Source organism: Eurosta solidaginis, chromosome 4 (genome assembly GCF_040869045.1).
Source record: "Eurosta solidaginis isolate ZX-2024a chromosome 4, ASM4086904v1, whole genome shotgun sequence".
Classification (NCBI taxonomy): Eukaryota; Metazoa; Arthropoda; class Insecta; order Diptera; family Tephritidae; genus Eurosta; species Eurosta solidaginis.
In genome coordinates this window covers 10,005,039-10,019,507 of record NC_090322.1, presented here as the reverse complement: position 1 = coordinate 10,019,507, position 14,469 = coordinate 10,005,039, and the positions used below count along the sequence as shown (strand labels likewise).

Here is a 14,469-nt window from a genome sequence, read left to right as displayed (position 1 = left end):
ATAGAGGAATATAACTGCGAGTTGATCTACAAGCCAGGTAAGACAAATGTAGTCGCTGATGCACTCTCCCGTCTCAAAGCGGAAGTGAACGCACTCACTGACTCCATAGTTGTACAACCATCGAGTACTATAGCTGACGCGGTGTCTGAAACTGACACTGCTTCAGAGGGTACCATGCACTCCGCAGAGCAGGACAGCTCTGACCTCATACCTCACGTAGAGGCACCCATAAATGTGTTTAGAAATCAAATAATTTTTAGGCGGGGGGCAAGTTGCGAGTGTACAGAAGAGCCTCATAGGGGGTACAAAGGGTACTTTGTCACAATGCCTGTATTAAGCGTCGAAGCTTTGTCACCAGTCCTCAAAAATTACCTCAACTCAAATGTTATAAATGGCATTAAAATTCCGGAAGATGACCTCCATAGTCTGCAGGCTGTATACGTTAACAACTTCAGCAGATATAAAATTAGGATCACGCAGCGCGTGGTAGAAGATGTGACAATAGCCGATAGGGTATTCGACATTATCGAGAAGGAGCACAAGCGCGCGCATCGAAATGCTCGTGAGAATAGGGAACAGGTACTGGAAAAATTTTATTTTCCCGCAATGTCCAAACAAATTAGGGAATACATTAGCCAATGCGAAACATGTAAATTGAACAAATACGATAGGCACCCTTCTAAACCATATGAGCAACCAACTCCCATTCCTAGTTATCCGTGCGAAATCTTGCACATCGACATCTTCGAAATTGAACGACAAAAATATTTGAGTTGTATCGACAAATTTACCAAATTTGCTAAGCTCTTCCCAATCAAAAATAAGTCATCTCCTCATTTGCGAATGAACCTAACGATCGCGCTGCATTATTTCACAGTACCACGAGCCTTGGTCATGGACAATGAACGCGGATTCTTGTCACCACTTGTATTGAATTATATCAGGTCCTTAGGGATAGAAATATACCAAACACCAACGCAGCGAAGCGAGGCCAATGGTCAGGTAGAGCGGCTACACTCTACTTTGATCGAAATATACCGCTGCCTTTCCGTTGAATTTCCTAGATTAACACCTGAAGAACGCGTCGCAATAACTGTGGATAGGTATATTAACACAATACATTCCGTAATAAAGCGCAAACCGGCTGATGTTTTTCTGAATAGGACAGCTAGGATAAATTACCAGGATTTAGCAAACTTCAGGGAGCGCACTAACGAGGACATAAAGGCTCTTCTTCTACACGAACAGGAAAGTAGGAACTTAAGAAATAATAAAACTCGTTCGCCCCCCCCCCCCCCGCAATTTTGACAGTGGCGATGAATTATTCATAGCTAATAAACAAATAAAAAGCAAGCAAAAGCCATTTTATAAGAAAGAAGCTGTGGCGGAAAATAGAAATTCCACTATAACCACGCAAAGTGGGAAAAAATTCCACAAATCGGATATTAAAAATATCTAACGAAAACAAAAATGTCTATAAACAGACAAAATGTCCAAGGACACATTAAAAACTTACAAAAAACATAAGAGGCGAGATTCGGCACTAAGAGGGAACTTCAAAACAAGAGCGGGCTTTTAAGTAGGACAAATCGTGCCTTAGTAGGAGGTGGCGCCATCGAACATGACAAATGGCAATGCGACCTCTAAAACGGATACACACGATCCCCCATAGCTGGTTCGAGAAATGTTGGCTCCTCTGGTCGAAATTCAAGCACTAAAAAGCTCGACAAGGCCGAAGAATTAATAATGTTGGTCAAGAGGTAGAAAACTCATGCATAGATCCCTAAGCCCCGGTGGTCCGGGTACAAATTCACTTTTGTATTCGATCTGTCGTATTGGTTCAATTCCAGTTAACTCGGTGGTCCGAGCGATATCAATCGAAGTGGTTCAATTCCTCCATGGGACTAAGGCTTTAATTGACATGAGAAGTCACTCGTTCGATGGGCGGGAAAATTTTCACTTACAAAAACTTATGTTGTTCACTTTCAAAAGGGATACTCACGAGCCTTCGTCATGTCATCTGAGCTTATGCCTGCATTCCAATACAAAACAAAAAGGAAAAGCAAAATAACAAAAGTTAAAGAATTATTTGAGAGAGAAACATGATCTCACAAATAAAAGGCGCTAAAAGCCGCAAAAGAAAACAAAAAAAAAAAAAAGAAAAAAAAAAAAAAAACAGAAAAAAAGGGGAAACATTCCTCGAAAAATACTAATACTAACAAAAACCTAAAGATAACTAACTAACTTACAAAAAAAGTAACAAAAAAAAAAAGAACAAATATAAATCTAACAAAAACTAACAACTAACTTACTAAATTAATTACTGAAAACTAACTGTCAGAAAAATTCCACTTTTAACATCACTCCTGGGTCCTCGTAAAATCCTGTCAAACCCTTGCCGACCCGAACTCCACTCATTAGGTATAGCAGTAGGATTTAAAAATAGTCTACTTTACACTTGAAATGTTAATTACAATTTGAAATCTAAAATCTACCTAAATTAAAATGAAATTTGAAATTTACTTAGACTAGTACTTAAACTTTGAAATGTAAATTTTTTAATAGCAATAGTTAACTATGTATTTCACTAGTTATTAGAATTATGTGTACTCCGACTCCTAGAATCTGCCTCTGTGCATCCGCACAAGCATATGTGGTATTCGATCTCGACTCGCCCGTGGTAACCGTACGTGATGGGTACGGCTTGATAATCAATGGCTACTTCAAATTAATTCATGTAATCAACCTAGCCCGTTATGAGGAAATAGCAAACCGCCTGGAAATTGAAGTCAAGAAACTGGATGAAACGAACAACCTCACAGACGTCATTTCTTTCCACTTGAGTAAAATCCAAACGCAGCTCGAGGAGTTAAAAGGCCCAAAGAACAAGAGAATCAAGCGATCAATCAACTGGATAGGATCGGCTTGGAAATGGATAGCCGGTTCCCCCGACGCTTCCGACTGGAATGAGCTCCTAAGAGCCCAAGACACGCTAGTATCTAACAATAACCAACAATACAAGGTAAACTCTGAAATATTTAAGAAAACTCATGAGTTATTGCAGGTTGTCAACGGCATCGTAACCAACACGAATGACATCATTGGCCAGAATCATCTCATAAAGCTTTCACAAGAAATCCTTCAGAAAGTCATGATCCTGAAGGACGATATGAACGAACTGGTGCAGGCCTGCCAGATGGCTAAGGCAGGTATTGTCAACAGCAACCTACTAGACAAAGAAGAGATCAATGGACTTATAAGCGAAGTAGATGTCCTTCCATACAGCAATGTGATCGAAGCAATAGAATTCAGCGAGCCTTCAATCTACACCAACGGCACAATGCTACTCTACGTTGTGTCCATGCCAAAGGTGGCCCAAACGAGATTTAACCATCTGATCACCAGAGCAATTGTAAAAGACGGACATCGCATAGACCTGAAGTACAGCACAGTCTTAATCAACAAAGAGCAAACGTATGGTATCAAGGATAGCTGCACCCACCTTACAAGCGCAATGGTATGCAAGCAAAAAGCGCTGGACCTACTTCGAGAGGACGACTGTCTGCCACGTCTGCTCAAAGGTGGTAAAACTAGTTGTCGGTACATCAATTGCAATGACTCAACGATTGAGGTGATCAAGGAAGACACGATTCTCTTAGACAATTTCAATAACACCGTGTGGTCAGGTGATGCTCCCAATCACCTGAGCGGCTCTTACATCCTTCAACTGGACAATGAGAAGATCCGCATTGGTGACAGAACCTACTGGAGTATGAGTAGTTCAGGAGTTCAAATACTCCCCCCTGTGCTATCTACTATTGCAAATAAAAGCCTTGCAGTTAACCTCAATCTCGTACACGAGATGACAATCGGCAATGTTAAGCTCTTGAGGTACCTGAGGGACAAAACAAATTGGTTCACGGCGTCGGAAACTTTGGGGCTACTTCTGCTCCTACTCATGATTTGGATAATTTGGAGGAAATTAACAACGGGCCCAAAATTCCCGGAATTGCGACTATCCATTAGAAGACAACATAAAGAGGACACTTGTCCAAATCCTAATCTGCGGGACGCAGATCTTTAAAGGGGGAAGAGTTAACACACGCCAGTTGCCCTTATCGCAACATTCCCACGTATGGACAGTACACGCGCGTCGAGTCAGCAAATTATCTTTCCCACAACATACGGCTGCGCATGGCAACCCAACACCTTAATTCAAGGCCATGGCTAGTGACGGCAACTAACACCTGCAAATTATGGTTCTCACTACATACGGCCGCGCATGGCAACCTAACACCTTAATTCAAGGCCATGGTTAGTGACGGCAATTAACACTCATGCTACGGAACTACTCCAGACGCACAGTCAGCTAAATTCTACTACACATGATTGTGAAATGCACACATACAGCACCTGTGGGAAGATACCGACTTCAACATTCTCACACAGCGGCCTGTCAGCAAGTTACGCAAGAGGCGCGTCGCGGCTTGTTGATTGGCTATATATGGGAGCAGTTGCGGCAGAGCCGGCAGTCGAGTTCGGGACGGATTGGAGTTAAGAGTAATTTAATCTTAATTGTGAATAAACTGAGTTAAAATATACTTGTAAAAGACTATTTGAACTTGTGTTGTTTAGTGTTGTTGGTTGGGCGAGTTGGCCCAACAAATTAATTTTTTTATAAAACAAGGACCATAGTCCTTTAACTTCCATATACTGTGTGCCACACGCGTAGTGATTTCTAATTAATCGCGAAAAGTGTAACAAATTTAGTGCCGAAAAGAAAAAGTGCAATCGCGTTGCATTAACGTCGTTTAAGATTCCTTGTGACTATCTGGTCTGTCCCCCCACCACCGGTAAGGCTCTCCGGACACAGCACAAGGAAGAGGTGTACATAACCTCACATTCATATTAAATCTCACGTCATACGGCTGTGGCAATTTTCATTTTTTTCAAGCACTTTAATTTTCACTAATTCAATCGACACAGTTTTTTTACAACAGTTTTCACTGAGTTTTTACACTTTTCGTCGAGTTTTTATATCAACGCGCGCACTTATTTTTTATAATAAAATTTACGATTGAAGTGGCGAGTGACCCCCTTTACTTCGCACAATACACATTGGTGTTGATTCCCCCTGCTCCCTGTTTTAAAGCACAAATAATCTGCAAAGTCAGACAAAAATAAATAAATTAAGAGAATTAAATTAATTTTCCGTAATTTTAATAGTTGTTGGTTGGGTGATTCGCTCAGGTTTTCAAAGTTTTTACATCCCTTGGTTAATTTGCTCTCCACCTTTCAACCATGAACATGGATTCTTACATTAGATTGGCCGATCGAATAATCGAATTCGTGGCCGATTTTAATGATATCAATGCGGCTCTGCACACTGTACACACTGTCAAGATCAAGCATAAAGCCGCATATGCCGTATTTTTGCGATGCATGTCGAACATGGCTGAACTTCAAGCCAAATTAAAGGAGGAAAAAGATAGGGCAGTCAAACCTGAGGGAGAACGCGCGCGCGAACACAGTATCCGCCTGCCAGCTTGCGATACTGAGGTATTCAAGGGCGACTACTTATCTTGGCCAACGTTTCGTGACCTGTTCACGGCCATCTATAAAAATAACAGTCGCTTAAGCCCGGTAGAAAAGTTATTCCACCTTAACCAAAAAACCCAAGGTGAGGCAAAGGACATTGTCAAGAAATGTCCTTTGACAAATGAAGGCTTCGAAGCAGCCTGGAAAAACCTATGTGAGAGATACGAGAATAAACGGATTCTCGTAAACTCACAACTACAAATTTTGTTTAATCTAAAAAAGATAGATAGCGAGTGCGGCAGCTCAATCAAAACCTTACAGCGCGACATAAATAATTGTTTAGCATCCTTAAAAACACATCAGATTGACGTTTCAAATTGGGATGCGATTATTACTTATTTATGTTCGACAAAATTACCTGAGAATACGTTGGCTCTATGGGAGCAGAGCATTGATCACAAAACGGACATATCCAAGTGGGAGGATATGGACAAATTCTTGTCAAATCGTTTTCAGACACTTGAAACCGTGTCTGGTTTTACAGGGAATGCCACCTCTAAAGTGCAAAAGTCAAACACGTCGCGCCTGTCGACAGAAACCCCTACAAAAAGACTTGGTGCTTTTCAAACAAAAGTAACCAAACAAACAACAAAAGCAATGTGTAAAATGTGCAAATCTACGGAGCACAGAGTACGCAACTGTTCACGTTTTTGCGACTTAAACCCGGTAGAAAGGATTAAATTCGTCAAATCCACAAACGGCTGCCTGAATTGTTTATCCCCAGAACACACAGTGACGAGGTGCACCAGTTCGTACAACTGTTCCAAATGCCACTCTCGTTACCACACGCTCCTGCATGCGGACATACTTCAGCAACCGGCGGTGCGCAACCCTTTCAAAGATGCGGATAATACCCCATCAACTTCGATACAGGCACGGAAAAGACTAGAATCGGGACAACCACCTTCCTCTGCGAATCAGAATGTCAAATCCTGCCATGCCAATTCCAGCACAGGTGTGCTTTTAGGAACTGCTCGCGTACACATTCACCATAATGGTACCGACTTCTCCGCGCGGGCATTAATTGATTCTGGGTCTGAATGTTCCTTTATAACTGAAAGACTGAAACGCAGAATCAATTTGCCAGCGAGGTGAAAGAAGCATCCAACATCGAATTAAGTTCACCAGTGGATCCCTGCTTCAGCCTGACTACACCCGTACTAGTTCTAGCGAAACTCACTGGGAATCTTCCATCTATGACTATGCAGGCATTCCCAGACTTGGTTTTGGCAGACAAGAGGTTCTACGTCAATGAAGTCGTAGACCTCATACTTGGCGGAGACATATAGCCCCAAATTATAATGAGCGGTATAAAAAAGAATGTGCTAAACACACTTTTAGCCCAAGAGACAGTGTTCGGTTGGATACTAACCGGTCGTAGCGAATCACCGAATCCAACGAAGAGCATTATGTCTTTTTACAACGAGGTTGCGTTAGACAACCAACTCAAAGCCTTCTGGGAGGTAGAAAATGTATCAAAAAATAAGATATTAAATGAAGATGAGAGGTATTGCGAAAAATTATTTAAAGAAACAACGAAACGTGATGAAGATGGAAGATACACCGTATCACTACCATTCAGGCAGGATTACCCTAATAACATTAATTTAGGACCGTCTCTGAAACGCGCATGCTCTCAATTCTTCCGGAATGAGGGGCGGCTAATAAAAAACCCAGATTTAGGTAAAGAATATGTTCGAGTGTTGTCAGAATATGAAACGCTCGGACATATGAGAAAATTAAAAAAGAATATCCCATCCGACGATTCGGATCATTACTTCCTGCCCCACCACGCCGTTATTAAAGCAGAAAGTACCACTACAAAGAAACGCGTAGTATTTAATGCCTCGAGCCCTACGGCCAACGGGAAGAGCCTAAATGATATTCTACTCCCAGGCCCAGTTCTACAAGCCGATTTACCCATACTTATCTTACGATGGAGACTATACCGTTTCGTCTTCAATAGCGATATCGAAAAGATGTATCGACAAATTTGGGTGAACGAAAATCACACCAAATTTCAACGCATTGTGTATCGCACTTCCCCGAATGACCCTATTAGTCTCTACGAATTAAAGACGGTTACCTTCGGAGTGAATTGCGCGCCATATCTCGCGATAAGAACGCTCCTACAACTAGCAGACGACGTCTCAAGTTCACACCCTACAGCGGCTAGCATACTGCGAGAATACATGTATGTAGATGACGTTTTAGCGGGTGGGCATACGATCACATCGACCATTAAAGCCAGAGATGAAATTCGCCAAGTCCTACACTCCGCAGGCTTTCCACTTCGCAAATGGACATCCAATTCAGAGGACATTCTAAGGGACATCCCCAAAGCAGACCTCCTCAGTGAAAACTTCCTGGCCTTCGAAGATACCAGTTCAGTTAAAGCATTAGGAATTCGATGGAATGCCCTCTCCGATTTATTTTATTTTAAAGCAGGGACGCTGGACAACCCGGAAAACATTACAAAGAGAGCGCTACTATCAGCAATCGCCAAACTTTTCGATCCATTAGGGTGGCTGGCACCAATGGTCATTGTGGAAAAAATACTCATGCAGAGTACTTGGTTGGAGGGCACCGCTTGGGACGAACAGGTATCTACCAGTACGCTGGAACGATGGAAAACCTTCACCGACCAATACCATGAAATCGATAAAATCAGGATACCTAGATGGGTAAACTTTTCACCAGGAACCGACATCGAGATCCATGGATTTTGTGACGCATCCGAGAAGGCTTATGCAGCAGCCGTGCGTGAAAACGGATAATGACATCGGGACAAACCTACTACTAGCCAAAACCCGAGTAGCCCCAGTGAAAACTCTTTCTCTTCCACGATTGGAACTTTGCGGAGCCGTGCTGATAGCGGAAATCACCGAATCAATTTTCAGGAACCTCAAGTTAGGACCAGTGAAAGTGCACCTTTGGAGGGATTCAACTATCGTCCTCGCATGGATAAGGAAACCGCCGTGTTCCTGGTCCACTTTCGTCGCACATCGGATCACCAAGATTATCGACATGGTCGGAAATAAGGACTGGTTGCATGTAAACTCAGAATCTAACCCAGCAGATTTAGGTAGCAGAGGATTACCTGCGTCTGAACTGGTCAACAATTCGTTGTAGTGGCAGGGACCTTCTTGGCTGCAAGAAGACACTTCCCAATGGCCAGCACAAGAAAGTGACTACATCACCTCCGTAGAGGAAAAGGGGGCGAAGGCCTGCGCAACAACAACAGTAAATACTACCGATGTCCTCCAACGCTTCTTAGACCTACCTAGGGCTTTACGGGTACTCTCATACGTTATGAGGTTCTACCAAAGAACTCACCCCAAAACAAAAAAATCCTTTCAGGTCGAGTCACCTTTAATCTCTCCTGATGAGATCAAATCAGTAACCCAATGCTTAATTAAAATCTATCAGAAACAACATTATAGGTCCGAATATAATGATCTAAAGGCCGGAAAACCAATTGCAGGGAAAAGTGCAATACTCTCACTTAACCCCTACCTAGACCAACATGGCATCATTCGGGTAGGAGGGCGACTCTGGGCGTCAAAGGACTTAGCTTTTAATGAACGCCACCCAATCCTCCTCCCATACAACTGCCGGTTATCCCGTCTGACAGTCATAATGTTTCATCAACAAAGTCTGCATGGGGAAAACCAACTCATGCTACGTCTGATACGCACCCAATACTGGATACCTAACATCAAAACCATGATTAGGGCAACCATTCATAATTGCAAAGTTTGCACTATACACCGAAAGCGTGCTCAGACCCAACTTATGGGTATTCTTCCTCGTGAACGCACGACATTCAGCCGTGCATTCACGAATACTGGAGTCGACTTCGCCGGACCCTTCGACATTAAAAGTTACCGCGGCAGAGGGTGTCGACTATCCAAAGGCTATGTTTGCCTGTTCGTATGTTTTTCCACACGAGCAATTCATCTGGAGGCCACTAATGACCTCAGCACACCATCATTTCTAGCGGCATTTGCCCGTTTCATATCTAGGCGCGGATGCCCAAAAAATATGTACTCCGACAATGGTACGAACTTTGTCGGAGCGTCACGATCCTTACGATCAGAATACAAGACCTTTATCTCACAAGCGCGAGAGAACGCTGTCTCAAAGTACAGCCACTAGTCACTCACGTGGCATTTCATCCCTGCGGGTGCTCCTCATATGGGAGGGCTGTGGGAGGCTGGAGTGAAAAGCTTCAAAAGCCATTTCAAAAAGATAGCCTCTCCACACAAATTCACCTTCGAGGAATTCCATACCCTCTTGTGCCGCATCGAGGCATGCCTGAACTCGCGGCCGCTCAGCCCGGCGTCCAATGACCCGACGGACTTAGAGCCGCTCACCCCAGGACATTTCCTCACTGGCAGCCATCTACTGGCTCCGCCAGAGCCGGATGCGAGTGAGAGCCCTGCCTCGATGATCAATCGGTGGCAGAAACTCAAAGCCCTCCATCACACTTTCTGCAAGCGAGGAAAACCGAATATCAAACCGAGATCCAGAAACGATACAAGTGGAAACATCCACAACCTAATCTAAAACCCGGAGTTGTTATCAAAGAGGACAACCTCCAACCCAACGAGTGGAGAATGGGGAGAATCGTCAACACACACCCAGGCTCTGATAACCGTGTGCGTGTTGTTGACGTTCATACAACCAGGGGACAAACCACTAGACCAATTACGAAATTGGTACTCCTTCCGTCCCACGACAAGGAGGATTAAATATAAGGGTCCAAAGTCCGCCTTACAAAACCCTAAAAACCAAAACTCTATTTCCCCCCAACTACCTAAAATCAGAAGCCCACGGTTGGTGATAGCATAGAAAGCATATTCAGGAACCCGCGTCTTCGTGTCTCTCTACCCCTAAGCCTGCTGCGTTTTTCCCGACCCATATACTATAATCAACCCCCGGTCTCGTAATGGTGCGAGTCTACCGGAGGGGAATTCAAAACGTACGACGCGATGGCAATGGGGAAAGGGAACGCGGGACATAAAGACGCGTTCAACCACGCGCCGTGATGCCCCGCTATCCCTAAGCTTGTGTCTCTCCCGAGGCCCAAATTATAATCAACACCCCGGTCTCGTGATGGTGCGAGTCTACCGGAGGGCGATCCTACATCTTCTCTTTTTCTTGTTCTCTACCCCCGGTCTCGTGTCGAGTCTACCGGAGGGAATCCTACACCTGACTACTGGTGGGCAATGGGGAAAGGGAGCGAGACGCACGAAGACGCGGCAGAGCTTACCAAAAGCTCGCAAACAAAAAACATTTTTTTTCTAGGTTTTTTGACAATACTAACCGGGGGCCCCCTGAACACAAAACCACACGAATTCACTCGCTCACCCAGAGCGAGGACACCAGAAAACCCACAATTCACTCGCTCACCCAGAGCGAGGACAACAGAAAACCCCAAAATTCACCCGCTCACCCAGAGCGAGGACACCAGGAAATCCCACAATTCACTCGCTCACCCAGAGCGAGGACAACAGAAAATCCCACAATCCACCCGCTCACCCAAAGCGAGTACACCATATAGCCCTTGTTCCTCTTAGTAGGTATGTAATTTATCACAAAACTTTGCATAACCATTCTTGCAAGATTTGTCTTTGCTGAAGGGTGCCGTGCATCGGTTGAATGCGTAAGAAAGATTTCATTCGGCTTGATATTTTTCATCTAGGCTTATTTGCATAATTTCAATAATATAGGGAAAATTTCGGTTAGCGGCACCTTGCCGCAACATTGCACCCAAAATATGAGTATTCATGAGTACTTTTTTTTCCTTTCATTTCGTGTAATCACTCTCTCTTGAGTTCGATACCCTAAAGCTAGTACACCATACGTAACGATATCGGGTTGTAACTTGGCAGTATGCATCATTGCTATTGTTTCCTTAGCACCTTCGTCATCGAAACGCAGTTACCGTTTTTATGAGAATATTGAAAAAAAAAATCAATATCAGCTGTAAATCCGATCTTTCGCACAAATGATAACAACTGTTTTCGGCTGCATAAGTTGATGGTGTAACTTCCAATACAGTTGTGAAAGTTTTCAACACTGAGTGCTACTTTACTTTCTTTCATCAGTAAAAAAAAAAAAAAAAACTTGTTAGCCCACCAATTAGCCGGAACCGTTCATGCGGCAATTTTCCTTCAGCCAATGAAACCAAATTATCCATAACGTGCTAAATTCGGCAGTTATAACGCCAATAGCTCGTTCCTAATTTTTTATTTGTGCTAATGATCTAAACCGGTTTAAGTATGGGTCGTTATTACAGACAGGAGGGCCATTCCGTCATGGAACATGCTCAAGATCACGAAACACCAAATGATTACATGGTTCCAATGTAACCGTGCTATTATTCCCCCCACATTTCATAGGGAAATCTTTTTTTTAACCAGACAGTGCATTAAAAATTACATCTCCAACGCATGGCTGATGCCGAAGAAAATGAATGATGGGTAACATAGAAAAATGCGAAATTACTTTAATTTGTTTATTACTCTTTTCACACACTCAAAGAAACTGAATTTTACAACGAATTATAAAATAATTGCTTTATTAAAGAAGTCTCAAGCGACAATTGTGACAGTCAAGCGCTACAGTGACAGTATACAACTTTACCGGGTACCACACCAACCTCATAATTGTAATTCCATGTTAGTTCTGTACCAGCACGAATATGTGTAGATGGAAAGAACGCTACCCCAGCAAAACGCAAGTCGTGTGTATCGACAAATACATTTTGTACGAAAAGTTTTGCAGTATGATAGATAAAATTTTGATCTGAACTACAAAGCGTTTCTAACTTGGAATCTTGCATATGCCTCTCCCAATAGGAACCTATGTTGTTGGTTTTGCAAAAAAAAACAAAACCTCCCGCTCCCCGAAGGTCGCTGGTCTTACTACATATGCATTAAATTTGACTTACGATTCACGACCCGAGTCTTCGTTCATATCTGCATTTGGATTGAAATTGTTTACTTGGCGCTCTTGCGAATCTTAATCAGTATTATGACGGGGAGTACTACGAGTGTAAACTCATCATCTTCTTCCGGGTCTGGTGCATAAGATTCCTAAACTCATTTGAATATTAATAAACATTTGGCATATCAGTCGAATATTTTATTCGGAGATACATAACTCCTCATCTTCAACCTCTGGCGGTTCCACATCAGATTCGTAACCCTCTTTTATTTGTTCAGCAACTTCTATATAATCCAATTCAGCAAAATATGCATCACTTGTGGCGACTAGGAGGGCGCTTAATCGTATTCGTTGAACCATTTGTTTGTGTATTCTCTTTATCGGCTTCCAAAATAACATATTGACCCCAATAATCGCCAGATATCGTCAAAAGATTCTGCATCGTTGTGAATTGCATGTATACTTCTGTGAAAATGGCATGCCTATCAGGATCTGCCGATGAGTAGCCAACAATAGTTGGCCCGAATACGCGCGCAATATTATCGATGGGCATTAATACTTCACGACATTCAGCTATGCGCTGAAAATGTAATATCAAAAATGCTAAAGTATCACGATTTGCTTGCGGTAAAGCACCAACTACCTTGAAAGGGTCCTTTTGTATTTCAGCTTCAGATGGCTGTTGCCCTGCATTACAAAAATCTTTCCGCAAATTAGTGGGCATAAGCGGCTCGCGTAGGGAACGCAAAAAATCTTTAACACAACCGCATAACACATGTACGACAATGTTAGCGAGATGAGGTGTATTCTTGCCGCGTAGGAAACGCTCTTTGAGTGCTTTAACTTCAAGTTCCAAACCCGACACACGATAAATAACTACCTCATTGAGTCCGCGCGACTCAATTTCGTTAACGCAATGTACAATGAGAGCTGGTATCATCGGCAACACGTTCGGTGCATAATCGCTAAGATAGCCTTTGTATTGGATGTGGGTCTGCCTGATTGTGGCACACAGCTTACTGTTAGCGCCGAACGAAAATCGGCATGACAACGTATTGAACAATCTCGACATCGTACACCCACTGTACCAAAACGAATTTTTTTCTGACAATGTGCGCAGGTATTAGTACGTATAAAGGTACGTGAAGCAAAATTGTGCTGACGCATTAGTTGCCCGCGTAAGCCTGACACTTGAGGCGAACATAGATTAATACCTGGTCCACATTTGATCGCTGTTGTTGGTGTTACTGGTGGTGCAGTGCCACCTTTATATGGTGTGCGTGTAGGCAACCAGCTTCTTGTGGACTGCCACCTAGTACAAATACGACCGGACCCAGGCGCCACATCAATTGTCTGTTGCTGTACACCAGAGCCACTACGTTTCCATTTCCTTTATGTTCTGCTTCACGTCTTAATTTGCTTTCAACCTCAAGCAAGCGGCGCGCATGGTACAGCTTCGTTCTAAACCACCATTGTTTCGAGTGAGACATCTAACTCCTTTTGTATGCGTTGTGCCTCTTTTGCTGTCTCCAAGCACTCTTGGCGAAATTGTTCTTGTAAACGTAAAACACGTAGAACTTCTTCCTCCGCGGTGCCGTCAGTTAATACTTGTATGTATCACCTGCATCTCCACCGCCAGTCACCTAAAAGGAAAATAGAAAGGCAAAAAATTAATTAATAAAGAGAAATAAAATTCAAAAATGAAATTAATATAAAACCTAACCTACGATATTCTTACCGCGTGCGTTTTTTTTTTAATGGAAATGTCATATTTTTTTTCACGTCACGTACCGGTTTGCTATTTCACCACAGCAATCAGTGCATATAAGGGAACGAGAAACGAAAGGGTTGCCATGCTCGCTAACTGGACCACTAAATGGTGCGTTTCCCTACGGGCCTGTCAATGTCCAAACACTC

General features: G+C 43.1%; 2 protein-coding genes across 2 annotated transcripts in view; both read right to left on the bottom strand.

Moving 5' to 3' along the window:
- LOC137248986 (serine-rich adhesin for platelets) overlaps positions 1-14,469 on the bottom strand; it is a 594,115-nt gene that overhangs the window by 340,693 nt on the left and 238,953 nt on the right. The window lies entirely within an intron of this gene.
- Positions 12,134-14,305, bottom strand: LOC137247612 (rac GTPase-activating protein 1-like). Its single transcript, XM_067778590.1, is given in 4 exon segments — positions 12,134-13,132; positions 13,196-13,536; positions 13,539-14,195; positions 14,291-14,305. Coding segments are annotated over 3 exon segments (789 nt in total). The 5' UTR covers positions 13,720-14,195; positions 14,291-14,305; the 3' UTR covers positions 12,134-12,865.